We start from the raw sequence: 26,018 nt of genomic DNA on the forward strand, positions 1-26,018 counted from the left end.
GGGGATACATATACCCATGTGAAATCATGGGTATATGATTTCACACCAGCTGTGTGTCACTGTTTAATGTTTCTTTTAATGCTGGACCTTTGATTTCCTCATCTTACTAGAGGAGAGCTCAAGCACTCAGATCCCCATTGGTGCCCCCAGTGTATCTTGTAACATTGCCTTGCCCTATCTTATATTTAAACTTCCTTTTTTCTTTAAAGACCCCAATATCTGAGCCAACTTTGGCCCCTCTCAAACCAGATTCTGTTATGAAATGACATTAGCTTCAAACTGGGCTGCTCCATAACTACCTGCCGTGACCATTTTAAGTTTTGCCCTCACCTTTTTCGTTTAGCTCTGTCTCCCAGGAGGCCTCTGAGAAAATGAAGAAGGTGCATTCTTCCTTGCTCAACATGTCCACTCTCAGGACTTCTCAGCAACAGACACAAGAATGTGGTCTTTTTCCTGTGTCTTATGTTGCTTCATCCTAGCTGAGGATTTGTTATCCTTTCTGTCTTGAATTATGTTTGTAGGCCCTTTGTGGTATAGATAACCTCATCAACTGTCTAGAGGATTCTTTATCTCCACCAACTGTTAATTACTGCAGTGAACACCTTCATGGCTCATGCTCCTTGCCTCTTGCAGAGGGTTAAGTGAGGGTATTGGAGCAGAGCTTGTCCTGGAGGTAACTTGAACAACTGTCTGCAGTACACAAACAGGTACTCCAGGGCTTCTCCTGAGGTGCTGCCAAGCTGCAGAGGTCAGATTTATCCTGTTGGTGTGCTGGCCAGACATCCTACCACGGATTCCATCAAGAACTCTCTTACTTTTTGCATTTCAAAGTATTTTTACTTCTCTGTAGAAACAAACTGTTTCTTTCCAGAGTCTTTTTGAAGTCATTGGAGGAGACTGGGGTGGGGGCGGGTCAGAGAATGGGAACCCTGAGGAGTTGAGAGGCCATTTACCTTGAGAGGTGCAGAGCCAGGGGCAGCTTCATTCCATATACCCAGGGATTCACCTGTTTCTTCCTTGCTCCTCTGGCAGTTCAGGTTGGCTTGGTTCCACAAAGCATTTACAGGAAGCTGGGATGAAGAGGAAGATGCTTTGCTATGATACTTCGCTGGTTTGGGCAGCAGAGGATTTATTCTGGATGGTTGTGCTGCAGTTTATCTCTGAGAAAGTGTCTGAGATGCCTATTTGTGCTCGTTCTGGGTTTGCTGGCAGTGAAGTCTAGTTAAGGGGACAAATAATGCAAGTCATTACCCAGCCCCTCCTTTGGACACAGTGTGTCAGGGGTGCACGGGGCGGGGGCTGCTGTGACAGGGAGGTTCTGTGTCTCCTTGTGGCTGCTGCAGTGTGCTCCCTGTTGTTAGGAGAGGGGGCTGTGCCAGGCAGGGGGTCACCAGCAGTGGGACCTTTTTAATGGAAATTCTGTTGGCACCACTTTGATTCTGTTTGGCTTCTGTAAGAGGGGGCACTGTGCCAAGCTCTGTGCCAAGTTCTCTGTCATGGCTGTATATTTTAAGTGTCCCAGGATCAGCAGCAAAAATGGCAGCTGCCAAATACTTTTCCTCCTCTCCCCTCCATGTGTACTCAGGTGCTTGCTTTCGGATCTGTTACTGCATGGGATTGCTTCGTGGTGATTTTATTGGGCTAGAAGAGATGACCTGAGGCCTGAGTGTGCCTGTTGTTTGATTCCCAGAGTGCCCAGTTCCTTCAGCCATGAGTGCTCCTGCATGGATTTTCCCTGCTGTTTTCTCTATTCATTTTCTGCTTGGGTCTCTTTCCAGGTTTTGAAGGCTGTTCCATGGTTCCCACCATCTATCCCCTGGAGACCCTCCACAACTCCCTCTCTTTGCGGCAGGTCAATGAGTTCCTGACAGCCGTGTGCAAGAGCTGCAGTGAATCACATGTCCAGTCCACAGCAGGTACTGGTCAGGTGGGCTTGTCTCTGGCAAGGCAAGAAGCATTCCTGCTCTTTTACATTCTTGGGACAGGAATGGAGATAAGTGCAGTCCCTAGAGCCTGTCCCAGTGTGTTCTAGCCCAGGAATGAGCCGTGGAGCCAGCTCAGAGCCATCCTAGGCCGCTTACGTGACAAATAATCAGTCAGTTAGGTCTGTCTGTAGCTGATGAATACAGTGATGAGGATTGACGTTCCTACTCTTCTCATCCCCTAAATTATTAGGCTAACCCAGAGATACGAGGCCTTGAGGGGAGGAACATCAGGAGATGGGCAAAGATTCAAAAGAGGCTCTCACCCTGATGTGGTTGTCCAGCTTCTTTATTCCATGAGGTGAGGGGGGAAAAGAGAGTGAACAGGAAGGGTCATGGGCTTATCTAGGCTCTGGACAGGGAGGGCTTCTCTGGCTCTCCGCCAACCCTGTCAGGGCAGGAAGGAGGGGACCAGGCTTATCTGAGTCACAGGGGTCCCTGGAAATGGGGAAAAGCATAGCCCAAGCACACTGTAACAGAGGATACCGACTCCAGCTTTGGAAATCTTAGCCTCAGATTCCCAGGAGCTGATGGGCAGGCATGGCTCTGAATTGGCACCGGTATTTAGCTCTTCCCAGAGCACCTGCTCATGACTGCTGGGCTACAAGCCATTCCTTTATGTCTGTCGGATTACTGATCTGTGAATTTTTTTTCTTGAAGCTTTGTTTGATTCAATGATTGGGAGCCAGATACCCGGAGACCCCTTTATGTCCCAGCGAATCCTGTCATCATCGTCCTTGCCGCTGCGCCCGCGTTCGGATAAGCCCCCTTGGTGTGAGTGTGCTCTGCTCTCGGTCAGGGGCAAATGTAATGGGGATGGAGGGAAGTCTGTGAAGTCAGCAAGGTCAGGAAACCAGTCTGGCTGAAAACAGTTGTTTAATTCTTCTCCTTTAATGGATTAGGTACAATCTAGGTATTTCTTTAATTTTGCTTATTCTGCAATATAAGGCAACAATAAGCATTAGTAGAGAATCAATATTTCTTTCTCTAGTGTTGACTCTCAACACTCAGGGACTGTGTGTGTCAGGAACCAGGAGGAGCAAACTGAAGCTGGGATTGTTTCATAATAGTAAGGGAATGAAATAAATTGGTTTTCATTTTGAAGCGAAACATCACACTTCACATTTTGTGCTGTGACAATAGAATCCACTCTTTGCTGTATGCCATCATAGCACTGGATTACAAGGTAGAATTGTACTCTGTGTGCTTGGGTTTTCATCAGCTGAACTGTTGGAAATGCCCAAGACCAGCTGCAAGCCCCTGACAGGTCACACAGCATATAGACAGCTATCACCTCTTCGTTGTAGAACTGTGGGACTGTGACAGTTTGGGTAGGAAAATTCCAGCTACTTGTTTTAAAATTTTTCTTTCTCTTTGCAGACAGCAGTGGCCCCTCCAGTACCGTCTCCAGTGCAGGCCCGTCCTCCCCAACTTCTGTGGATAATTGTGCTCGTTTCAGCTTCGCTGAGAAACTTTCCATCAGCCCCCCTAAAAGCGAGGAGCAGCTGACTAGCCAGTCCCCTGAGCAGGAAGAGAGTCAAGCTCCAGGCAGAGGGTTTGATGTGCAGGACGGCGTGTCTGGGCTGTCAGTTGCAGAGCCAAGCGCCCCAGAGACCCTGGTCTGGAATAAGGGCCCAGAGCCAGGCAGGATTCTGGAGCTGTGCAAGAGGGAGCTGGCAGGGGAGGACGCTAACCCAGAAGAGAAGAGCATGGGGGAACGGGATGAAGGAAAATCATCTGAGGAAATGTTAGAGCCAAGTAACATAGGAAACTCAAAGTGTGGTGAGGGGTTTGACCTGAGGCTGGTTGGGGAGGAGTCTGTCAGGGGAATGACTGGCCTGGATCAGTCTGGGCTGTCCAAGGAGATCCTGGTGCCCTGTGCAGACGACCTGCTGGGAGAGGTGTTGGACCCGGAGCATACAGGCAAGGAGCTGTTGGGGGACAGTGCTCTGTCAGACCAGCTTTTCTCTGATCACCTGTGCCAGGTGCAGCCACTGCCTCCTGAGAAGAATGTGGAGGAACTGTAACAGCTGTGTCAGAACGATCAGCAAATTTAGTGGCTTACTGGACAGTACACTTGCAAGCAGTTCTAAGCCTGAAAGCAGCCCAGATTCCTGCTTGGCACCTCACACAGCTGGCAGTCCATAGCAGAGAAGAAGCCATGTCCCAGGGCCACAGGATTCTGTGGTGTGGAAGAGACTGCTTTGCTTCTCCACAAGCCAGCTCTTTGCCATTCAGCAAGATGTTTGCCTCGTCAAATGAACAACAATGCAATCTTGATACTGGTATGGCACCTCCATGGAGCAGGGACATGGTGCTGCACTGGTGTCCCAAGGGCTTTGTGCTCACTGGGACAGCAGCATTAGAGGACTGGCACAGCCAAGGCTTTTTAGGGTGGTTAAGTCCAAAAGGGACAGATCCTCCCTCGCAACCTTTTGGCCCACAGACTTCAGAGAAAGGCATTCTGGACCCAAATTAATCGGATCCATCACAACCACTAACCTCTTCTCTGTTTCTTCCTTCTTCCTCTCTCAATTCCCCCTGCTGGCCACCAAAATCAGGTCCAGAGAGTCCATGGTAGGAAAACTAGCAGAAGCAGAAAGCATTCTGAATAAGTGTGGAAAAGAAGGGTAGTGGAAAAGAGGGCATCAGGTTTGACTTCCACTCACAAGGAAACATCCCTTTGGTGTGGCCTTGGATGTTTCCCTGCTGGGGCAGGCAGGAGCCCTTGGGATCCAGCCTGAGAGAGGTGTGCAGGGAAGACACACGCAGGTTTTCTTTCTCATCCCCAATGATCAGGCAGGGTAAAACTCTGTGGTCTTGGTGAAAGGGATTAAAAGAAACTGCAATTTTGACAATTCAGGACTATTAGAAACCAATAAGGATAAATCTTTATTATATAAAATGAAAAGTATTTAATGGATATTTATGTAGATGCCTTGTGAGCACAAGCCTGAGGGCAAGATTGATACGGGTGTCCCTGCCGCATCCTGAGTGTCGGCCAGGGCTGTGCTTCCTACTCCTCCTGTATTTATGGACAAGTCTGCGTGTCTGTCTGTAGCTAGGATCTGTGTTTTTGTGAAGCTGTGCCCAAAGATCTCTATGCTGTGTTGTGACAATATGTGTTCACAGTAAATCTATGCTGTGGGTCCACTGTCTCTGTGTCTCTGATGTTGACTTGGCAGCAGTGTCTTATGTGCTGAAGCTTGCAGGTACTTGGAACAGTAAGCACTGCTCATGCTCTGTTCTGGAAGAGCAGCTGTAGCTGGAGTCAGGCCTGCAGTAAAATCATAGGCTCCAGGCCAGGAAAAAAACCTCCTTTTTCCTACATGGGAGAAGTCGTCATTCTGGGGAAGAGCTCTTGGCTTCCCAGGTCTCAGGGGCGTTTGTGGTAGAATTAAGACACTGGAATGGTGTGTTCATTCAGCTCTTTTCACTTGGTCCACACCTTCCTGTCACTTCAAGCTCATCCTGGGTGTCATGTTCTTTTCCTCATGCCCAGGAATGCCACTTTGGGCACGTAAGAAAGAACATGTTTTCTTGCACTGAGAATGGAGCAGTCATGCAACCGCCCAGGGTGCAGCACTGTGTGGGAGTACCCCAGCCCCCCTCACAGCTTGTTGTGCCTGCCCTGCACTCTCTCTCCCTGCTTTATAGATCTGCACAGACACCTTGGCCATGGGGTTGCAGCCAACCTGCTGCAGTGGGGTCAGGCAGCATGGAATCCTGGCATGCCTGTGCCCAGATCCCAAGGCAGCAGGTGTGCCGCCTGCCACAGGGCCAGAGACCCTTCCTGCTCAGATTGCCAGCAGAGCTGGGCAGAGTTGCCATTCCCAAGAAGTGCAGGGACTGCAATGGAATGCATGATTCTGGAACTGTGAGGAGTGATGGTGTTGCATGGCAGACAGGCCATGCCAGGCCCCTCACTGGATTATCAGGAGCTGCTTCCCCCACTACAGCCCTTAGCCAGCTGTCCCAGATGTTCCCAGGAGGGACCCACTAATACCCTGCTAAGGCCAGGGGTGGGGGGCTGTTCCAGGCAGGCTCTGTGGCCTTATGTGCATGTCCCTTTCTGAGTCACAGGAAAGTTTAGCAGCTGCTGGTGAAGGTGGGGTGTTGGTGGAAAACCTGGGGCTCGCCTAAGCTGGGAGGCACAGCAGCCATGTCTTTGTGCTCCTGCCCACAAGCGTGGGCTCACTGAAAGAACAGTTGGAAACCACTGGAGATGTTCTTGTTCGCAATTAATGTGGCTTTATTATTAATGCGTTGGGCTCCTCTCTTGACAGCAGTTAGTTACAGTGTTTCACATGGAAATGGGCAAAAGGACAGAACTCAAGGAACTAAATTCAAATAGAAATGTGATGCTGAAGAAAAGAATCAGGGCTCTCTTCTTAAAACATTTAGCATAGAAGCTAGGAGCACAAGATGCCATTTCAATACAATTAAGACGTTCACTTTTTTAATTATAGGTTTAAAATAGTATTTTTTACCTATTACATACAGGAGGATTACGCGTTGTTGCCCACATGCAGAAACAAGCGAAAGCAGAGTTTAACTGTTTCTCTCTATAGTGTTGTATTACCTCTGGCTCCAGGTGGGTCCTGCTGGCTCCTGTGGCCTGAGCAGGGCCATACTCCACGAATCAGCTTTTTCCTAAGTCTTTTTCCCCATTGTTTTTTTAACATGGAAGGGGGTGGAGGAGAGAGGGAGATAGGGAGTGAGAGAAGCTCAAGGCAGAATAGACTGCGACAAAAACTGAAAAAAACCCGTGGAGCCTTGAGGACAGGGAAGCAAAGTGGTGTAGGATAAAGGTAGCCAAGCAGCAGAGCTGCAGAGGGCAGGAGCAGAGCATGGAGGGCAGTGTTCCTCCTGGAATCCACCAGTGGCCACACTCCTGCCTGGAGGATGCAGGTACCTCACAAAGCCTCACTATTACTTCTGCTTAGTCAGAATTGCTTCAAGTTTAAAAGGAAAACATTCATATGTGGGTCTATCTAAAGTTAGTGCATTAGCTTTTACATCTAGCTACGCAGAGGGATCCCAGGTGCCAGTGAGGGCCATGCTTGTGCCTCTGGTGTCTGGCATCCTGCAGCTGCCACCACGGCGAGTGAGCCAGAGTCTCCCCAAAGCACAGTAGGCAAAGCCCCCCAGCATTCTAGGAAGGGGCAGGGGCAGGTGTTTTAGTGCCTGCAATTGCCAGAACCAACATTCATGAATGCTGACCCTATTAGGGGTTCAGAGAATCACATTTATTATGCTGGCAGACACAGTGTGATTCCATGGCTAAAATGAACACAGCACAGGACAGGGATTTGCTAAAGCCCTGAGTAAGCTCACATGCTCCTAACAAGGGCCATAGCCAAAGAGCTAGCTGTGCCCTGGGGAGGCTGCTGGCCTCAGGCCTTGTCCTACAGCTGCTGGGTTTTAGACACAACCTTGCAGAGACATTTTTGCTGCCCACAAGTTCTCTATGGTCTTTTCATTTTGTTTAAATTGCAGCATGTTAGTATTTGTACTGAGAAACCTCTGAAGTGACACTTAAAGTACATGGTATCAGGTTAACATGTATAAATTAAAATATTAAATCAACACAAAATGCAGCTTAACGTTAAAAAAATAAATATATAAATTAAAATGTAAAATAGACCATTTCCCTAGAAACTCCATTTTAGTGCTAGGAGCAGGTTTCTAAGCAGCATTTTCTTCATGTCACATGCCAGAAAACTAGCACTGAGACTGAAATGTCCCAGGCAAGTGCAACACAGGGTCCGAGGATGCTCATGGAGTCAGCCCTCTGCTCAGGGCCAAGCACAGTGGGTGTCACAGCAGATGGCAATACAAGCTGACTGACAACCATTGCAACACAGCTTTCCATCTCATTCCTTCTTTCCCAGAGCACAGCCTGCTGCCACTCTCTTTGTCTTACAGAAATGCTGTCTTTGTGGTAAGATCCTCCGTCAGTTCTCTTGGATGTGGCAAAGGCTCATGGATGCTGCAGGCTTAGTGCACCTGAACAGCCCACTCCCTGCTGGGAGAACATGTCTCCCACACTGAACAGGTCTGTGTGCCACAGAGGTTCTGCGTGGCTAGTCAGTAGCCACAATGCACTCACTGCAAATATTCGTGTTTCTGCCAGGGCATCCAGAGAGCAAGGCCAGATGCCCACAGTGATGCTCAGGCCAGGGAACAAGCTGTGAGGTGGCACCACATGGATGAGCAGCACCTCACCTACACTGCCAGCACATCCCTGCCACAGTGTTGGGGGACTGAGAATGACTACATCTGCTAAACTACTGTTTCCCGACTATTTTGGGAAGGGCCTTCTCTTCCCTCACACTGCAAGTTGTATTCCCCACATCCGGACAGCTGAGGGGACAACAAAAAGCTTGAATACAACTATAAAGCTTGGAGCCTGGCACACAGGCAGCAAGGAGATGGCTGCTGTGTGCGAGCTGGCCCACCACAGCAAGGCTAGCTGGGCACCAGCCTCCCCCAGCATGGCCTGCGTGCTCCTCAGCTGCCTCACCACAGTCCTCCAGAGCCTTTGGCTTAGGAAGAGGGAGGTTACTTGTACATTCCAGGCCGAGCATGGCCAAGGTTTTTTCAGCCCTTCTGCTGTTGAGGGGGGCTGTAGTTGTGCGTTTAGATGCTCTTTTTGTGTAACTGTTCAGGCCACAGCCTTTCTGTGCCTCCTCCTGCCACACAATTGGAATGCAGGAGTCAGTTGGCTGCTGTGTGTGTGAAGCTCAAGTTAGCAACTTAGGAATGTGCTGAACCCTCCTCTCCCACTGCCATGTCCTTCATCCCAGCTCCCAGAGCACAGCAAACAGGTGCTGCAGGATGCCACAGGAGAGTACTTGGGACAGAAATTTGCCAAGCTGGCATGTGGTGGTTGTGCCTAGTTGGAGCACAGGTCCCCTTGCTCAGAACACCTCCTGTATGCTCAGGAGGGAAGATGGAAGAATGACCTTCACTGTCACATTGCAGTTCAGAGGGTTTTCTCTTCCCTCATCTCCCTGGTGCAATTTCTTTGCAAGTTGGATTTCGCCTCTGCTCCCACCTCCCATGCACTTTGCATGCAGCAGCAGCACTTCAGCCCTCACCAGAAAGGCAAGGTTCATAGTGCTTCAGGTTAAATGGCAAGGCAGCCAGGAAGAGAGTAGAACAAGCTCTCACAGCAGCAAGGCAGCCAAGATAGTCTACAGAAACTGTACAGGCAGCAGAATAAAGTAGGGAAGGTGAAAGTGCCCCTGGCCTGCAACTGCTCTTGTACAAACTCTCAGCTCAGTCCAGAAAACTACAGAGCCCTGCACTTCTTCCTCATGGCATCCAGTGCTGAGCAAGATGGATACCCGATTGCCTGACAAATGGGAACCATGTAGAGGACTAAACCAGAGAAGAACTGGACTGTGATTAGATGGTGTCTCTCATGTTGCATTGGTGACTGAAGAATCAATGGATGAACACAAAATGTGTGAGATCTAGAATTCAATCTTACAGGCTGGAAAAGATTCATCCTGCATCACAACAGTGCTGCTGCTTGCCAGTACCATGATGTTTAGCTCCTGCTGTTTCTCATGGGTTTGTTGATACCATTCTCGTGTTACCTCAGTATCGTGTGTTGGGATCAATGTCACCTGGGAAAAGAAAGCAGCAGGGATGATTGAGAACAACTGCAGTGACAAAGAATGCCCATAGGAGCTGAGGCTAAAATTTCTTTTTAATTTTGGAACACTGTACCCTTGGTACTGCTTGTTCTATTTTAGTGTCTTTCAGATGTCGGGCTCTGAGGCAAAGCTTTATTGTATACAGTGCCAGCACAATGGGACTCTGAGCTGGCTGCAAACTGGCAGCACTGACACCATAATGATGAGAATGGCTGCAGTGCAGGGGAGAGCATTGTGCCCTGGAGTGCTAGAAACAGCCTCATAAAGATCCTTCAGTGTGAAAAGGAACAATACTGGCAGTGTCACTGTTAATGGACACTATGTGCCCATTGACCCAGTGTGCAACTCAGGGACCTTGAAATATGAGGCTGCTTCATCTGTAAGAACATTTATACCTTTCTGTACATGTCCTCAGGAGTGCCCACCAGGAGTGTCCTGCAAGCCTGCCTAAGCAAGAACTGTGTTACAGAACATTCTTGTTTAAATGCTCTATTAGTAAACTGATGCCAGAAAAATCTTCAGCAAGCCAGGCTAGCAACAGATGCCACTGGGTGTGGGACACTGATGAAAATTCAGTTTGTGTTGGTGTTTGGTTTTGCTTGAGGATAGGCTCATCCTGCAGTAGGTAAGGATGAGTGTATGATCTCTCAATGCTTCCTCCCCTCAGGAGAATGTGGAAAAGAGGACATATCTGCTTCCATTCATACCATTTTTCAGGTGTCCTCCTCCTCATAGGTACAAACAATTACTGCTGAAACTGCAAAACAGGGTATGCCCAGTCCCATTTGCTTCCTCTCAGTGTACTCCCTTGTGTAAGTGATACCCATCTTCTTCTGAGCACTTGTGACATCAAAAGCATGACACACCCCTTTGCATTTCTATGACCTACCTGCAGGTTCTCTCCCCACTGAGACTTCCCTTCCAGAAGCGCATCCAACACTGCACGGCTTGGCTCTCCATTGGCTGCATCATTCCCACTCACAACATAATAAGATGCTCGAACCCGCTTGAAGAACTCTGGATCTGTGTTCTTCCCACTGCAGTGGTTGGGGATGTAGGCCAAATCCACGTAGACAGGTGGACCCATAGGCACTGACAAACTGCTCTTAGGACTATTGGAAGCTTTGGAAAACAGGAAACAAGAGGCTATCAAAACCCTTCTGCAAGGGTCAAACACTCAGATTAACACAGAAGGACTTGGATTCCAGAAAGACTTTTACATTACAGCAGTGAAGTTGAGACTTACTCACGCTCTGCTGCTCAGAGGTGACCAGGATGCATTTCTGGGCCAGTGCTGTCATAGGTCTGGGGTGGAAAAGGAGGTTTTGCTATTTTTTTGGGGAGGGATTGGAAAGCTTTAGATCAGAACCTTTTTTCTGAGGAAGGGAACCAAAAATCTCCATTATTAACTTTTGCGGAGTTGTCTTTCCAATTAATATTTAGTCCTTGTTAATAACCTACATTTGCTTAAACACACAGATACACCCCATCCCCCATTCTGATGGCCTATGTATGCTATCCTGGGGTATTACAGTAGTCTTTCTGGAAGGTCCATGCTGGCTTCTTGCCATCCCTGTGAATTGCTGCTACTCCTAGGACTCTATTGCACTTTGAAATCAACCTTTTGTGCATCTCAACTTTATCACTGCTTATAACTTTTTATGCCTGACTGGGAAGTTCTGTTCTCTGTTCTGCTGTGTTTAACCTAGTGCTTTTCTCTGTGTTGGACCTATAGAGATAATGCATTTTTCAGGAAGGATTTCTTACCGGGATTTGTTTTGATGCCGTTAACAAGGCTCTTGCCAGGGTTGCTGTGACTGCTCTTGGATAACTCATCCTCTGGCATCAGCGCACCACGTGGTTTGGGCTTTTCTCCTCCATCTCTTTCTTTTTTGGCAGCGACAGATTTTGAAGATTTGTCAGATGACTGTTTCACAGGCGTGGGTGATCGTTTCCCTTTCACATCTAATTTCCGGGCAGGTGAAGAAGATTTAGGTTTGTTCAAAGGCTTCCTCACACCTTTGTTCTTTTCTTTTATGTCTTTCTTGGAAATTTTATCAGTTCTGCTCATACCTTGCTCATTTAACAATATATCAGGGTCTACCATGCAGACATCAGGGTGAGGAGGGTGGGGATGGGGATCTACCATTGGAACAGGCTGAGGATCATGGCTGGACCTAGAACTGGCATGATGAGCATTCCCCACAGCTTTGTCTACTGGGAGGAAATCAGCATCTTCATCTGAGTCCATGTTGGCATCTGCTGTGATGGATGGACATTCTTCAGTCTCAGGAGGGACATCGGAGTCTGACTGGGAGGTTCCAGAATCACTCACTGATGTTGGAGGAGTTTCCTCCACTGTAGCACTTTGCATGGGACTGCTCCCAGTGTGGGGTGGTTTCCCCTGCACTGAAGGGTGACCCTCCTCCTGTGAGAGGTCACTGTCGTCAGAGAGCTCATGGGGGCTTGGGTTGATGAATGAGGGAGAGAGCTCTCCCTTTCTCTGCTTGTATTCACATGAGGAAAATTTCTGTCCACAATCAGAACTGCCTCCTAAATGGGTCTCCATGTCATGGGAAGCATCTCCACAGTCCTCTGCTTTTTTACCCCTCTGCACATCTGGGAAAAATGGCTGGAAACTGTTTTCAGGGGACATCAGAGAGGAAGGACGGCTTTGCCTCTCTGTTTCCTCTTTGCCTGTGCATGGAGAAAAACTGCTGTCAGAATCAGGACATGTTTTTTCATCTTTTGCCTCCGCTGCATGGTATGTGCTTTGGAAAGCTGGCAGACTGGTGCTCACCTCTGTTGGACCATTAGCTGTGGTTTCATCTTTGTGCTGACGATGAGAAAATGATGTCAACACGTCAGGAAGAGATGTCAGTGGCAATGGCTGCTCTGCAAATGGTGCCTTCTGCTCTGGGCTGCTACCACAGTGCTGCTGCTCTTGCTCTGCAGAGAATGGTGTGGGCTCTGAGCCCTGGCACTCTTTTCTGCATGGCAAGGTGTGGTCACCCATGCCACAGGGAAATGGAGACCCATGTTCTTCAGCAAAGACAAAGTCTTTGGTTTCAGCTGCATGTATTTTCACAGCATTATCTGGAACCAGTGGAGACACATCCCAAGCACTCCTGGTACTTGATTCTACTCCTGCGCCTGTGGATGTGGAAAGCATATGGGAATAGAAACTTTCTGCTGTAGTCTGTATCACAGGAGTGGTGGCGTCAGATGAAGGTTCCTCTGACAGGCTGGAAGAGTCATCTTTCAGCTGCTGCTGGGTGACAGACTCTTTCTCCACACCTTTGGAGAACACCTTGTCTTCTTCAAATGGACTCAGCAGTGAGAATTTAGGAAAAGATGAATCAAGGCTGCTGATTTTCTCAGAAACCTCCAAGTACTCATCTTTGTTTCCCTGGTCTGAGAACAAAGCACAAGGAGACTCTAAAGAAAGAGAAATATCCCCTAAATGGCTTGCTGAGGTTTGCTTATGTCTGTTGAATGCGCTGGCTGTTTCAAATGTGGAAGAGTTATCCATCCCTCTGCTCTTGACCCTTGGGCCCTGTTCGTATACTTCTGTTTGTTTGCTGGAAGCAGATTTCAGGTATATGGCTTGCTCTTGGCACTCGGAGGCCACTGCTGCACTTGGATAATCTGCTACCCAGAAATGGGATTCCTTTGTGGATTTTTCAGCAACCTCTATATTTTGTGAAGAATCATGGCACATTTCTGAAGTTTGCTCATCTCTGTCTGTGTCTGGCATGTCACTGTAACCAGCAACATATGTCTCCACAACAGCAGCTGATGCAGTTGTCCTACTTTCATATTTCTTTTGCCAGCCTGGACCAGAGGGAGAAGAGGCAGCAGAGCTGGGTGAAAGGGACTCCTGACGTTTGCTCTGCAGGAAGGGGTCTGAGACAGGGAAGTTGCTGATGGCTGAGATGCGTGTATAGACAGTACTTGCAGCTTCAGCAGGGCTGTGCAGTTTAGACTCTTTTTCAGACTTCTCCTTAGCACCTTTTTCTAGTTCTGAGTCACTTGCACTTTCTTCCCCTCGACCTGCTTTCTCATAGTAGACATCCTTGGGATTTGGGATTTCAGATTTCACAGACAAAGATACATGCTCCTGGCTAGACAAAATTATATTCTCATCTGGACAACCAGCATCAATATAGGTGGATGATTTTTCTTGATAAAAGGTATCAGTTGTGATGGTGGGAGAGGCAAATGCTGCACTTGCAGATGATGGGTGCAGTGCAGAGTCCAGTTCTCCTGGCAAAGCAGAAGACACATTCAGTTTTTCCTGTCCTTCTGATGTCCTAGGCTTCCCTGTTTCAGACAAGGGCAAATATCTTTCATGGATGTCTCTATAGTCAAAGACTGCATCTGCTTTATCCTTAGGGGATGCTGGAGATGACAGTTCCTTCTCAGCAGAGGTATAAAGGCAGGACTCTTCTTCCTTTGCAGACACATGAAAATTTTTACCTTTTTGAGAGTTCAGTGCTGTCACTGGCACCTTGTCAGTGTGACCTGGGCTGTGTGCACCCATGGCTGTGAAGGGGGAGGGTCCCACTCCAGACACAATTACCTTCTCATAGATGTCAGCATACTTGAAACTTCTTTCATCGGGGTAGGGAGTTGGTTCTCTTTCTTCTGGCTCCTGTCTTGTGGAAGTGTCATCATCTCTCTGTGTGCAGACCCCTTCCTCATAGGAATAAGGCTCAGGGGAGCTCCTGGAATAGGTCTCTGGAGGATACACCCCTCGGATGGTAGCACCCACAGCCCCAGCACAGCTGACAGCATCACTACTTTTTTGACATGGGCTTTCTGCTGGAGGAGAATGTGCACACTGCCCTGACAGCTCAGCACTCCCTTCTGTGGACTCTGCAATAAATTCTGCTGTTCTCGTAGATTGCAACAGAGTAGATGCTGCTGCTGTCTGCTCTTTTCTTCCTGTAGAGTCATACAGACCCTCAGTGGATTTGCAGTCATCCTCTTGCCTGATACCTGACTTGTATTTGCAATCTATTTCCTGATACAAATCACTGATATCTAATTTCTTTTCAGACATCTTTGATGGGACATCCTCCCATAAAGGTGGCTTGCACTGATCTAACTTGTAGGGCCTCTCTGCTCCTGGTGGTGCCTCTATCTCCTTTCCCACTGCAGACAGGGGAGATGTCAGAATTTGGTCTAATGACTTTGCATAGATATCTAGGACAGCTTTCTCCTCCTCGTCTAAGCAGGAGCAATCTTGTTTAGAGGTCAACAACAATTCTTGACTTTTTTTGTTTCCAGTTAAAGCTTTGGCCTGATTTTCCTCGCCAGGGACATACTGAGGAGATAAAGGAGAACCTCCCCTTTGTGTTCTTTCTGGGACAGTGATGTCAGCAGGAATCACATCCACTTTCTTTGTTTCTGATGTAGGTTTGGCACCCTTCTGTGTGTCTTCTTTGTAATCAAATGACTCCATCTTTAAACATTCAGTTTCTGTTTGCAGTAGCATGGGTTTGTCTTCAGCATGGTGAAGCTCCTCATCCTCCTCATTGGGTAATTGCCCTCCTCTCCCACTGTCTCTCACTTCCTGAAGATACCCAAAGGCAGAACCCCATGCTTCCCTTTCTGCTCCTCTCCAGGTATGGCTGCCAGGCAAGGCAGGAGACAGGTTCTCCTCCTTTCCCAATTTAGGAAGGGATTTTGTTTCAAATTCTGGTACCTCATCCAAGAATGTACTCTCCCTCTCTTTGTCATACCTCTGCCACCTTCCCTGAACAGGGACCTCTTCTACCTCTTCTGGAAACCACACTTTCTTCTCATAACTTAAATCTTTCATGAAAAGCTTTTCCATTTCTGGAGATTTTTTTCCTTGAGCTTCCTTGAACCTGCAAGATTTTATGCCTTCAGGAGAAACATGTGAACATGTTTTATCTTCACTTGGGCTAGATTCTGTAAAATGTAAGCCCTTTGCATCTGGAGATACTTCCTGAGAATCCATGCCTGCATTTCTTCCCCTCAACAGGCCCTTTTCTGATGCAGAAAATAAACTGCTGTCATCTGGAGACATTTCTTCAGTTGAAGAATCTCTGGGTGATGTGTCTTTAACTGAACTACTTTCTGGGCAAGGAAAAGATCTTGATGCTTCTTTCAGTTCTTTGGCAGAAATTTCCAGTGATTTTTCGTATGTAACTGGGCTCTGATCTGTGAAACACATGGATTTCACAGCTTCTGAAGAGAATTTGTCAGTGCAGCTGGACACAGTTTTTTCTTTTGCAGATATCTCTTCTGTGAAACTAAGAGCTTTGATATCTCCTGGAGAAATTCCTTTAATAAAAACATCTGAAGAGATTTTCCTGCTGGAACTCTCAGTGAGAGAAATGGATTTTGTTTCTTCTGGTGAAATATCTTCAATAAAAGCATGAGATTTCTCTTCTTCTGAGGTGTCTCCTGTGAAATATAACTGTTTTCCTTTTTCAGTAGTAACTTTCTTAGAAATATCTGAGGATTTCTCTTTACCAATCGTTTCTTCTGTAAAAGAAGGTGATTTGATGCCATCTGGTGACAATTGCAAAGATCTGTCATTTTTAGATTTGCTTTGGCTTGTGAACTGTGGAAGATCCACATTTCCTAGAGAAGTTCCTGTGGCTGCAAATGGCTCGAAGGACAAGTGTTTTGTGCTGGGATGCTTGTCATCCTCCCCAATCACCACCGTGTCCTGCTTGTGGTAAGAGAGCCAGGGCAGCTCCTCCCTCCTCACTGGTTGCTCCTGTACCTCCTCCTCAGGAGATACTGGAACATCACTGCTCAAAACCAGTTTGTGCTGCACAGGTCCAGGAACTTCTCTTTCATGTCTGGATTTAGCCACAGATGCCTTGTCTTCTCTGAGAGATTCACCCTTGTCTCCCTTCACCACAACAGAAGTTTGGCCTTCCAGTTTCTTGGCAGCAGCATCTGTTTGTTTTTCAAATAGATCCGAATCTACTGTTTCAAGCTTTTCCTCCACTGGAGACTGGTGGAAGGGTGTGTGCCCTGCACTGGTGGGGCCAGATGGAGTGGGAGAGGCCATTTTGACTGTGCTGTCATCAGGACTCGTGCATCGTTCTTCAGCCTCTGCAGAGTCAGCCTGGGAAAATGGTGTTTCTTCAGTGGATAAAGGCATCATCTCAGTGGGAACACTGATTATCACATTGTCAGGGCATCCCTGAGGAGCAAACACGGGGGCATTGTAATGCCCTTGGAGTTTCTCAGGCATCTCAATATTTGGAGTCCCATCTTCTTCATCTTCTTCATCTTCTTCATCTTCTGCCTCCTCATGAAGGTCCATTTTTTGAGTTTCCACTTTCCTCTCTGCTTCTGCTAATGCATGGAAATCTTCAGGGGGTGGAGATTTAAAGCATTTGTCTTCCTCCAAGGATGATGTGGGAGAAATTGTGCCAGCAGAGGGAACGTAGTCAAGACCTTGGGTTGCTTCAGTCCTAGAAGAGGGCATACTGTTTCCTGTGTCCAGAAGTAAAGAACTTTTCCCAGTCTCTTCTGTCTGTGGTGCTGTTATGGATGCAACAGATTGATCCTCTGCTACTGATGTTGCAAAAGATGAAAGCTTGTCACATTCAGTAATGGAGGTAGCAGAAGATATGTGTTCCTCTTCAGCTAGAGGTGCTGCCACAATGTTTGTAGGATATGCCAGGATTTCAGACTCCTGCCCAGCATAGCCCTTCGCTGAAAGGTCAGCAGGAGGCATGGCCTGTATTCCACGTACTGCTTCAAAAGAGCCTGGATGGTCAGGAACAGAAATATTATAGGCACTGACATCATACTTCAAGTGTGGGATCCTCTCTTCCTGTTCATCATGTATTTCTTCATCAGAAATAGTCTGCTCTGTTTCTGAGTAGCCGGGGATAGTTTCATCTTGGATATAAGAAACATGTTCTGCTGTTGCTCCTGGTGGGACTGGCAGGCTGCTCAGATACGACTCTTCCTTTGTTATGTCCTTTCCAAGTAACTTGGTTTTTTCATCCATGAAACTAAATTCTCTTTCCTTCTCTGTAATGGTAAACAGTTTGTCCTCCCTATCATCCTGATTCAGCCCACAGAATTCTCTATTCTTCTCCACTTTCTCCTCTGCTTTCATGTGCTGTTCTTCCTTTTCTTCCAGTTCTGCCTTTTCTATCACATCACTCTTTTCCTTCTCACCCTCTTCCTGTATCTCTGTCCCCTCAATATACTTTTCACAAGTTTCTGCTTCCCTCTGTTTTCTGTCCAAAGAGATTTTCTCCTCTTCCTCCTTTTCTTCCTCTCTGAACACTGGTGGCCAAACACCCTTTGCCAAGAGGTCTGTGTGTGATGGCAGGTGTTCTTTGTCAGGTAACACCTGAATGTCCTTGCCCTGCTCAGCTTTTCCCTCCCAGTATCTTATGTCATGGTTTTCATCTATTGTTTTTCTTTCATCCTCTACTTTTTCAGCAGTATCTCCCCTCAGCTCCCACTGATGGACTGCCATTTCCTCTGCTGATGATTCTTTTTCCGTATCAGTAGTAGTTTCTCCTTGGTCAGGGATCTTTCTTTTTAAAATCAGATCCACTTCAAGGTTACTCTGACCAGCCATATCAACAGAGTCTTTTATCTCTGCTTCAGGTGGTCTCATAATCTTATCACTAACCTCCATATCAGACAGTTCTTGAGTCAACTGCAAGGCCCCTCTCTCCTCATGCTTCAGCTCCTCAAAGTCCTTTGTAAGATCTTCTGGTGAAGACAGGACTAACCTCTGTTCCACTATGGATGTCTCTCCTGAATCCACTTGTACAGGTGCCTTCTCCATTGGTAATGTCTTAAAGTCAGCAGGTACCTTTTCAGATTCTTTTTCAGGTTTTACTTTGATCTTCTCGGTTTTGAGTCTGCCTGGAAGTTTTGCTTTGTACAATGTTTTTCTTACTTCTGGGGTAAATGGTTTCAAGTCTGGTTTAGAAATTTTTTTGAGCTCTGGTTTGTTTTCTTTCTTTTTATCATCTTTCTTTGCATCTTTTTTCTCATCTTTCTTTCCGTCATCTTTTTTTGAGTCCTTTTTCTCCTTCTTAATCTCTTTCTTTTCTTTGTCTTTCTTCTCCTCTAATTTGGATACTTTCTCTTTGAGATGCTTTTTTCCAGCCTTGTCTTTTGCCAATTTTCTTTTCTCAGCTTTGAGAGCATCACTTGTTTCTGTCTTTATCTTTTCATGTTTAACAGGTTTCTCAGGAACTTTCTCTGTGTGCTCCTTAACCTTTTTTTCAATTTTAGCATCCTTTACAACTTCTGGTTTTACTTCCTTAATCCCCTCCTCAACTGCTTCTTCCTTCTTGACTTGCTTTGTCCCAGATGGCTTGGGGGAAGACTTAAGACTCTCTTTACTGTCAGTTCTTTGTTTAATTTTGGTCTGCTTCAGCACAGGTGGAGGTATTCCAGAAGAAATATCTTTCTGAGTAGCCACTGGATACCTCAGAAAATCAAGGTGCTTGAGTTTCTCAAGACCTTCCAATATCTTATTTTGAGGAGCATTTCCAGGAAACAAAACCCTTACAATTTTCTCTGTTGGGCTGGCTGGTAGCCATACCACTAGGGCTGTGATAGATGTGAGATAGGGAACAGAAATTTCACCTTCTTTCCCACTTGCAAGAATGATGCCAGTCTTTGCTTTACTATTGCCAGCCCATTTCTGCATTAGAAACTGCATTTCTTTACTGTCCTTGACAGGGTTCAGTATATACATGTCCAGCTTACCCACTCCCATTTTGTGGAAGAGTGTGATGGGCTCAATGGTGCTGCTCACCACCCTGTAGAGAGGCTCTGATTTAATGCCCAGTCTGTTGAGATACTGCAGCGTCATACATGCTTCTTCGATGCTCCTCTTTACTTTCATGGAGGCTTCAGGCATCTTCAGCTTTTCAGGAACGTTAAAAAAAACCACCCCTAGCTCCGGAGAAATTAGATTTTTCATCCAGTCACTGTAGTTGGTAGAGCCCTGGGACTGTTCTTCCTCTTGCTCAGCAACTTTCCTCTGCAGCAACCCATTGATGCCGGGCAAGTTGTCTGCACCAATGTGGGTGAGCAGGATTGAGTCAATTCTATCCAGGTGCCTTACCAGCTTCCAGAAACATGATTTCCTCTCAGAGCCACCATCCACAAGGATGTTAAACCCATTGACAGCAAAGAGAGCAGAATCACCTCTTCCCCCAGGGAATATGTAGCAGCAGGGCTTAGAAAGCTTCAGAAAACCCCCTGAGGTAGGTGGCTCCAGGAGATCAAATGGAGATGGCACGTCAACTGTCTCAGAGACATATTCTGCAAATTCAGACACCCCATCCATTTCTGGTAGAACTGGATCAGGATTCAGTTTCAGATTAATAATGTCCTGAAATCGAGGATGCCCAAGGTTGCTCCAGGCTCCTTCTCCCAGGCACGACACAGTAAGAGAGGCCTTGGTGTCTGAATCAGAGTTGCTGAGAATCTGGGTGACCTAATGAGATAAGCACAGACAAATAAAAGTCAAATAGAGCTTTGGGACCTATACAGCACTTAAAAAAAAAAAAAATGCAGCTAGTTAATGCAGAAATACTGAAGATACCATGAGCACTTTACCAATGGAAAACACTGGGGGTAGACAAAATAGTTTGAAAATCCATGGAAAATCAATGCATAGAACCATGCTCTCTTTTGAAATTCTTAATGTTTTTGGAAGCTGCCCACAGTTATGTTAAGACCCACTTTAAGAAATTTTAAGTGTTTGTTCCCTGCAGAGCCAGTTTGGAAAGTTATTTCAAGCTGAACACTTAAAGGAATCACCCATGCCTGCACCTTGGAAAACTTAAGACAGTTAAAGCAAGATTCTCAAAACAATAACATGAATTATTTACAGTATGCAATTTTTTGCTGGATTTCAAAACCCATCTGTCTGCAAATCTGCCTGAAGATTACCTGAAGGAGGGCGCAGGCTGCATTATTCTACCATGCACTCTGAACAGGAGGGGGTGTGCTGGATTATGGCTCACACTCACCTCCGGATCTGAAAGTATCTCAGCAAACTTCTGGTAAGTGAAGGTCCCTGTTTGCAGGACCAAGTCTCCTTCCTGGTCTGAGCTCTGACCACAGAGGATCAGCAGTTTGTGGGCTGATGAATCACACACAAGTGAGCGGACCTGTTCAGACAGGAGATGAGACAGAGGGCTGCCGTCAGAATTTACTTGTACTCCACGCCAGCACCCAGAATCCCAATCCCACCAACAGGCTACAACTCACGTTATTCAAAAATAGCCAAACCCCACATTTTCTACATACGAGGAAGTGGCTTATGGAAGAGGGAAGACACTGCTGCTGTCTGCCCAACACAGCTCCATGTCACATCAGAGTTACTGTGTATATCCTGATTACTGGCAGGACCAGAACACCTGGCCTTTTCACCACACATTGCAGCAGACTGGCAGCAGGTTTGCACTCTCCAGAAGGTACAAAGTGTGATAATCATGACCTCCATGTCAAGCAAGGGCAGGAGAGCTGATGTGGAGAGAACTTGATGGCATATCTGGTCCTTACCTCAGACACAATGCTGTCCACATTAGGATTTACCAGGATCACCGTGTCCAGGGTGTCACTCCGGTGATGGAGAGTTCTTTGGCCTGAGGAAAGAAAAAGGATTCGACAGGATGAGAGAAGCTGATAAGACAGCATCCAGCTACTGATATTTTAGCCTCAACAATTCCACTTCAGTGTGGGTTTGATTTGCAAGGCTTCAGTTTGCATTCAAGACCAGTGTGATACCAAGTCTCATAAAACAGACCAAACTCTTTTCAACAACAAGGAAAGAAATCCTTCTTCTGGATCAGCACGGTCAGCTCCAACATATTCTCAAGTCCACAGAGCCAGGCATGTTGAGCTGCCTGCCCGTGCCAGATGGTTGTGTCTGTAAACATTGGTACAGACAAATTTCTCCTTTCCAGACAGAAGTGCCTTCCCTCATCGCAACTACCACAGAGAGGTGGCTCTAGCACTGTCCAAACCCTACCCACCACAGGGCTCTGTGAGCCAGTGAGTGGGTGCCAACTCAGCTTTCACTGGAGTGGTGCAGCGCTGGTATGAGTCTCCACTCATTCGTAACAGTTTTTTTCTTTAATGAAGCATTTTTCTTTAATCCAAATGTGCACTCCCTAAGTTGCTGCTATGGGAAGTACCTAGACAACAAGAATTCTCATTCTCCTGTCAGAGGCACAAATAGGAAACAAGACAGGACTCTGTTCTCTCTCTATATTTAGAGAAAAAAGGGAGAAGCCAAAGAGCAAGCAAGATCCTGGGAGTGCAAAAAAGCAATTTTGCTCACCTTGGCATGGGCATTGTACAGATATTTGGTAAAATGCTACCATAATTCCAGGGCCCTATTAAATTATTAGACAGAAGGGTAGCAAGTGTCTCCATGCTGACAGCCAGGACCAGAGCCACTGCTGTATGTCCACATCAGACAGCTCTGGGATGCAGGACAACATACAGCACCTTCCCTTAGCATTTCCCTGATCACTGCAGGCAGCACAGAACCTTTTATTATTACAGTCTTTGCTAATACCTACCTCTGGACATTACATCCACTCAAAAAGCCAGGCACTTAGAACTTAACTACTGGAATGTATAATTCACAGGGTTTAAGACTTTCATAGGTTTTAATCCCTCATAGACATTGTAGGTCCATAGATCTTCACTGAAAATGAACAACTATTTTTATTTTGCATTTTTTAGACAACTGTTGCTTGCTGACAATGTTCTTTCCACTCTCCACAATCTCCCATTGCCTCTTTCTAGGCAGATCTCAGTCCTTCTTAAATAGTTCTATCAATCTGGTGGAAGGATGGAAAGGATGGAAGGTCAATATTCAGCATAGCTTTAAATCAAACTCACTTTACTGGAATGTTTTACTAGCAATTAATCAGACAGATAAGCCCAGAAGGTAGCTTTCAGCCCAAAGAGAGCTAAACTCTCAGCAGAATTATTTGTAGTTGGCATCTCTAGCTGCTTTCTCAACTTGTCTTTCAGTTAGGCTAAAAATTGTCCCTCCAGATTAAAACCAAACCATCGCTGTGCAAAATGCATTGAGTTCAGTGGCATTTCTGGCACTTGATGTGGAATAGGCTGGAGACACTGGGAAGCAAGTCCCTGTGCACAGAAGGGATGTTGCAAGTAAGGCATGGGGAGCAGCATGGGAGGGTGGGAGGAGGCACAGGTGAGGAGGGCCCAGGAGGTGTTCTGGGGCATTCTGTGCAGCCAAAAGAAATAAAACCCCAGTCATCCTTGAGGCAATGATAATTGTGAAGGCATTGCTGATGTCCCAGAAGTGCTGACAAGGAGCACTCTGGATTCTCAGGGATCCATAGTGCAGCATCCACACAGCTCCCCCATGCCAGGATGCCAGTCCTGCTGCTTGGGCCATGCAGAAGAGAAGTGATCTGCCCCCATTTTTCAACGTTACTACTGGGACAAAGTGACACAGCCTCTGCTATCTTGGTGCCCATCTGCAGCACTAACAGGCATGAAGACACTGCTTCACACTGCCATCCCGCAGTCCCAGCCCAGACAGCTGAGCTGTCCTCGCTGAGGCTGTAAACAAAGCCTGGCTGTTAGCATTCTGCTGGAAGCACCTCACCCCGCAGGGAAAGTCCCCTGCACGAAGAAAGAGAAAGCTCAAGCTGCAGGGCCAGCAGTTGCTGGCAGATGGGAGGGATGAATGGGGAAGGACTGAGTCTTGTGAAGGGCTGTGAGGATGATTAAGGGACTGAATTGTTTTCATACAAGGTGAGGCTGAGTGTGGGGGAGGGATATTTTCAATATGAATAAATAAATACCTGATGGGAGGGAATGAAGAAGAGGAAGTCAGATAGGCACTCTAAGAAGTGCTCAGTGACAGGATGTGAGGCAAAAATTAAGACACAGGCGATTTAATCTAAACACAAGAAAACACTGTTTTTACTGTGAGACTGGTCAAATACTGAAATAGGTTGTACAAAGAGGTTGTGGAACATCCATCTCCAGAGATACTAAAAACGCAACTGGATACAGGCCTGAGAAACCTGCTTTTGCTTACCCCTCTTGAACAAGTGTGATTGGACTAGATAATCCCAAGAAGTCTCTTCTGGCCTACAGTTTACCAATTCTGTGACATTGTGAAGCACTCCAGCCCTCCATAGCTTTGCTCCTGACATGCTGCAGGGCAGATTCCCTCTCCAGTTGCAGCAGCTGACTCTTGGGAGTATACAGGAGCAGAGCTGTACAGATAGGCCATCACCAGAAACATGGACTCACCGCACACACCCATGCATACCAATACCCCAAACTGTTTTTTAAATAAGTTCAGAGGCAAATAGAACAGCACATAAACTCCAGGCTGAACTGCAAAGTGTGAGTAAGGCAGCAACACAGTGCCCTAACGTGGCCCATGCCCCAGCCCCTATTCACCCCAAGCTGGGGCAGTGGCCTTCCCAGCCCAGCCAGTAGCAGTCTAAGGGTGCACAGCTAAGGCTGCACACTCAAGGCCTCTGTGAATCCAAGCATTTATCAGGCTGAGAAGCTCTTTGCTGGCCACTTTCTCTATACAGCCTGTGGTAGCAGCTGTACAGACAGAAGATTTCAACTCACAGCCTGGCACATCATTCCTCTCACTAACAAAAACCACATGCACCAGGAACGTGTAGCAGTATGATTGACATTTCAGACATGGTGACTGGAAGCACACTGTTCAGGTCACTTCCTGGTATTTGTCCTTATTAGAGCTCTATCACAGTGAAATGCATGCATTGCAAATGAGAAAATCCCTCAATTCCATTGACCAGTACAAGAATATCCTTCTCAGGCTCCTGAAGACTGACATCTTCAATTTACCTGGAACAAATATCTGGACACAGCTCATTTCCAGGTGCATTCTGAACACAGATCCCTGACCCTGTGTAGTCCTCTCCAACTATATTCAGAAGCTGCTACATTAAATAAATATCCTCTCTTCAGTAGCATTGCATTTCTCATTTTGTATGAACCCTCACTCTGTGTATCCAGGCACATTCTAATTTTTGTAATGACCCTTGTGCACATGCACTTCTAGGAAACATTCCCATCCATCTTGTCCCCACCAAGGCAAAAGCCCTGGTCATTACCATTTGTTTCTTCAGAGGACAGTTTCTTTAGTCCCAAGGAACTGCTGTCCTCTATCCCTATGGTCACTGGGATGAGCAAGAACAGAAGTATACAAGCACGAACACAGAAGAGTCACAGGGTGTCATTATTATATTTTGTGTATTATTCCCCACCTATTTTTTATGCATCATAATATAACCTAAAATTAGCTTTGCACCGAATAAAGATCTTCCGTTAGGGTACACAGTGACATCCAAATTTCACCCTGCCATGAAACTATTAAGCTCTTTTAGGGAGTCTAGAAGGTTTAATTTCTCTAATGTGGTTGATTTTGCTTTTTTTGACAATGAATTTAATGGACACCATGACTGTGCAATTTAGTTGCTGAAGTTCCTCACAGACTTTTCTAGATCTCAGTAACTGCATCATCTACAAATTCAGCCACCTCCGTGCTTCTTCATCATTACTGTACTGATCAATTTTGTATCTAGTAGTGGAAATAATGAAGCCCTTGTACTTTACCTCTGAATGCTGCACAAAGATGACATTTGTTTCCTAACTTGATGTCTGTCTTTTAAGTATTTTTGACTCATGGCATTACTTGCCTTTTACCCACACAAAGTGCTTGCTGCATAACATATGGAAACATTTAAACATGTGGAAAGATTTAATACACAAACGCACCACAGTAAGTTTTCAGAAAAGAGACAGGGTATTTGCCTTCTCCACACAGATCACATTACTTACCATTGTGCAGAAATATCAGCACCCTCAACCCAAAGGCCTGAAGGAGACGCATACAGCTCCTTCCTATAGAGCAACCACCCATGGGTGCCTCCTCCAGGAGGCACTACACAAAACATCCCAGAGGTGGTGAACAACAGCTAATCTGGGCTAGAGGGTGGATTTCCATTACTAATGCTGAGAAGGGAAGAAAAGTCAGAATTCTTTTTTTTTAAAGACTGTGTATAGCTCACATACTAGAAGAGCTGAGGATACCCTCCTTGCTGTTCACAGTGTTTTCAAGAAGGGCAGCAGAGAAGTTGCTAGTCTCCCTTCTCTGGTGACCAGCACTAGTATATGAGGAAATATAATGAAGTTGCATCAGGAGAGTTCAGATTGGACATTAGAAAATGTTCTTCACCAAGAGGGTGGGCAGCCTTGGGAGCAGGTTCCCTGGGGAAGTTGGCTACAGCACCAAGCCTGTCAGAGTTCAAGGGGTATTTGAATGATGCTCTTAAAC

General features: G+C 46.5%; 2 protein-coding genes across 16 annotated transcripts in view; one reads left to right on the top strand and one right to left on the bottom strand.

The window, feature by feature from the left end:
* PPIP5K1 (diphosphoinositol pentakisphosphate kinase 1) overlaps positions 1 to 5,133 on the top strand; it is a 44,254-nt gene extending 39,121 nt beyond the window's left edge. For all 11 annotated transcript variants that reach the window (XM_021541831.3, XM_021541834.3, XM_077785982.2 and 8 more), the window contains 3 exons: positions 1,779 to 1,916; positions 2,643 to 2,756; positions 3,363 to 5,133. In XM_021541831.3, the coding sequence (XP_021397506.3) occupies positions 1,779 to 1,916; positions 2,643 to 2,756; positions 3,363 to 4,009 (899 nt within the window). In that variant the 3' untranslated portion in view covers positions 4,010 to 5,133. The remainder of the gene's footprint in view (positions 1 to 1,778; positions 1,917 to 2,642; positions 2,757 to 3,362) is intronic.
* Positions 5,134 to 6,210: 1,077 nt separating this feature from the next.
* Positions 6,211 to 26,018, bottom strand: part of MAP1A (microtubule associated protein 1A) — a 52,896-nt gene continuing 33,088 nt past the window's right edge. For all 5 annotated transcript variants that reach the window (XM_021541823.3, XM_085589101.1, XM_085589102.1 and 2 more), the window contains 5 exons: positions 21,203 to 21,285; positions 20,668 to 20,808; positions 11,417 to 20,129; positions 10,539 to 10,771; positions 6,211 to 9,619 (listed from right to left, as the gene is read on the bottom strand). In XM_021541823.3, the coding sequence (XP_021397498.3) occupies positions 9,464 to 9,619; positions 10,539 to 10,771; positions 11,417 to 20,129; positions 20,668 to 20,808; positions 21,203 to 21,285 (9,326 nt within the window). In that variant the 3' untranslated portion in view covers positions 6,211 to 9,463. The remainder of the gene's footprint in view (positions 9,620 to 10,538; positions 10,772 to 11,416; positions 20,130 to 20,667; positions 20,809 to 21,202; positions 21,286 to 26,018) is intronic.

Source organism: Lonchura striata, chromosome 10, assembly GCF_050655825.1.
Source record: "Lonchura striata isolate lonStrDom1 chromosome 10, ASM5065582v1, whole genome shotgun sequence".
Classification (NCBI taxonomy): domain Eukaryota; kingdom Metazoa; phylum Chordata; class Aves; order Passeriformes; family Estrildidae; genus Lonchura; species Lonchura striata.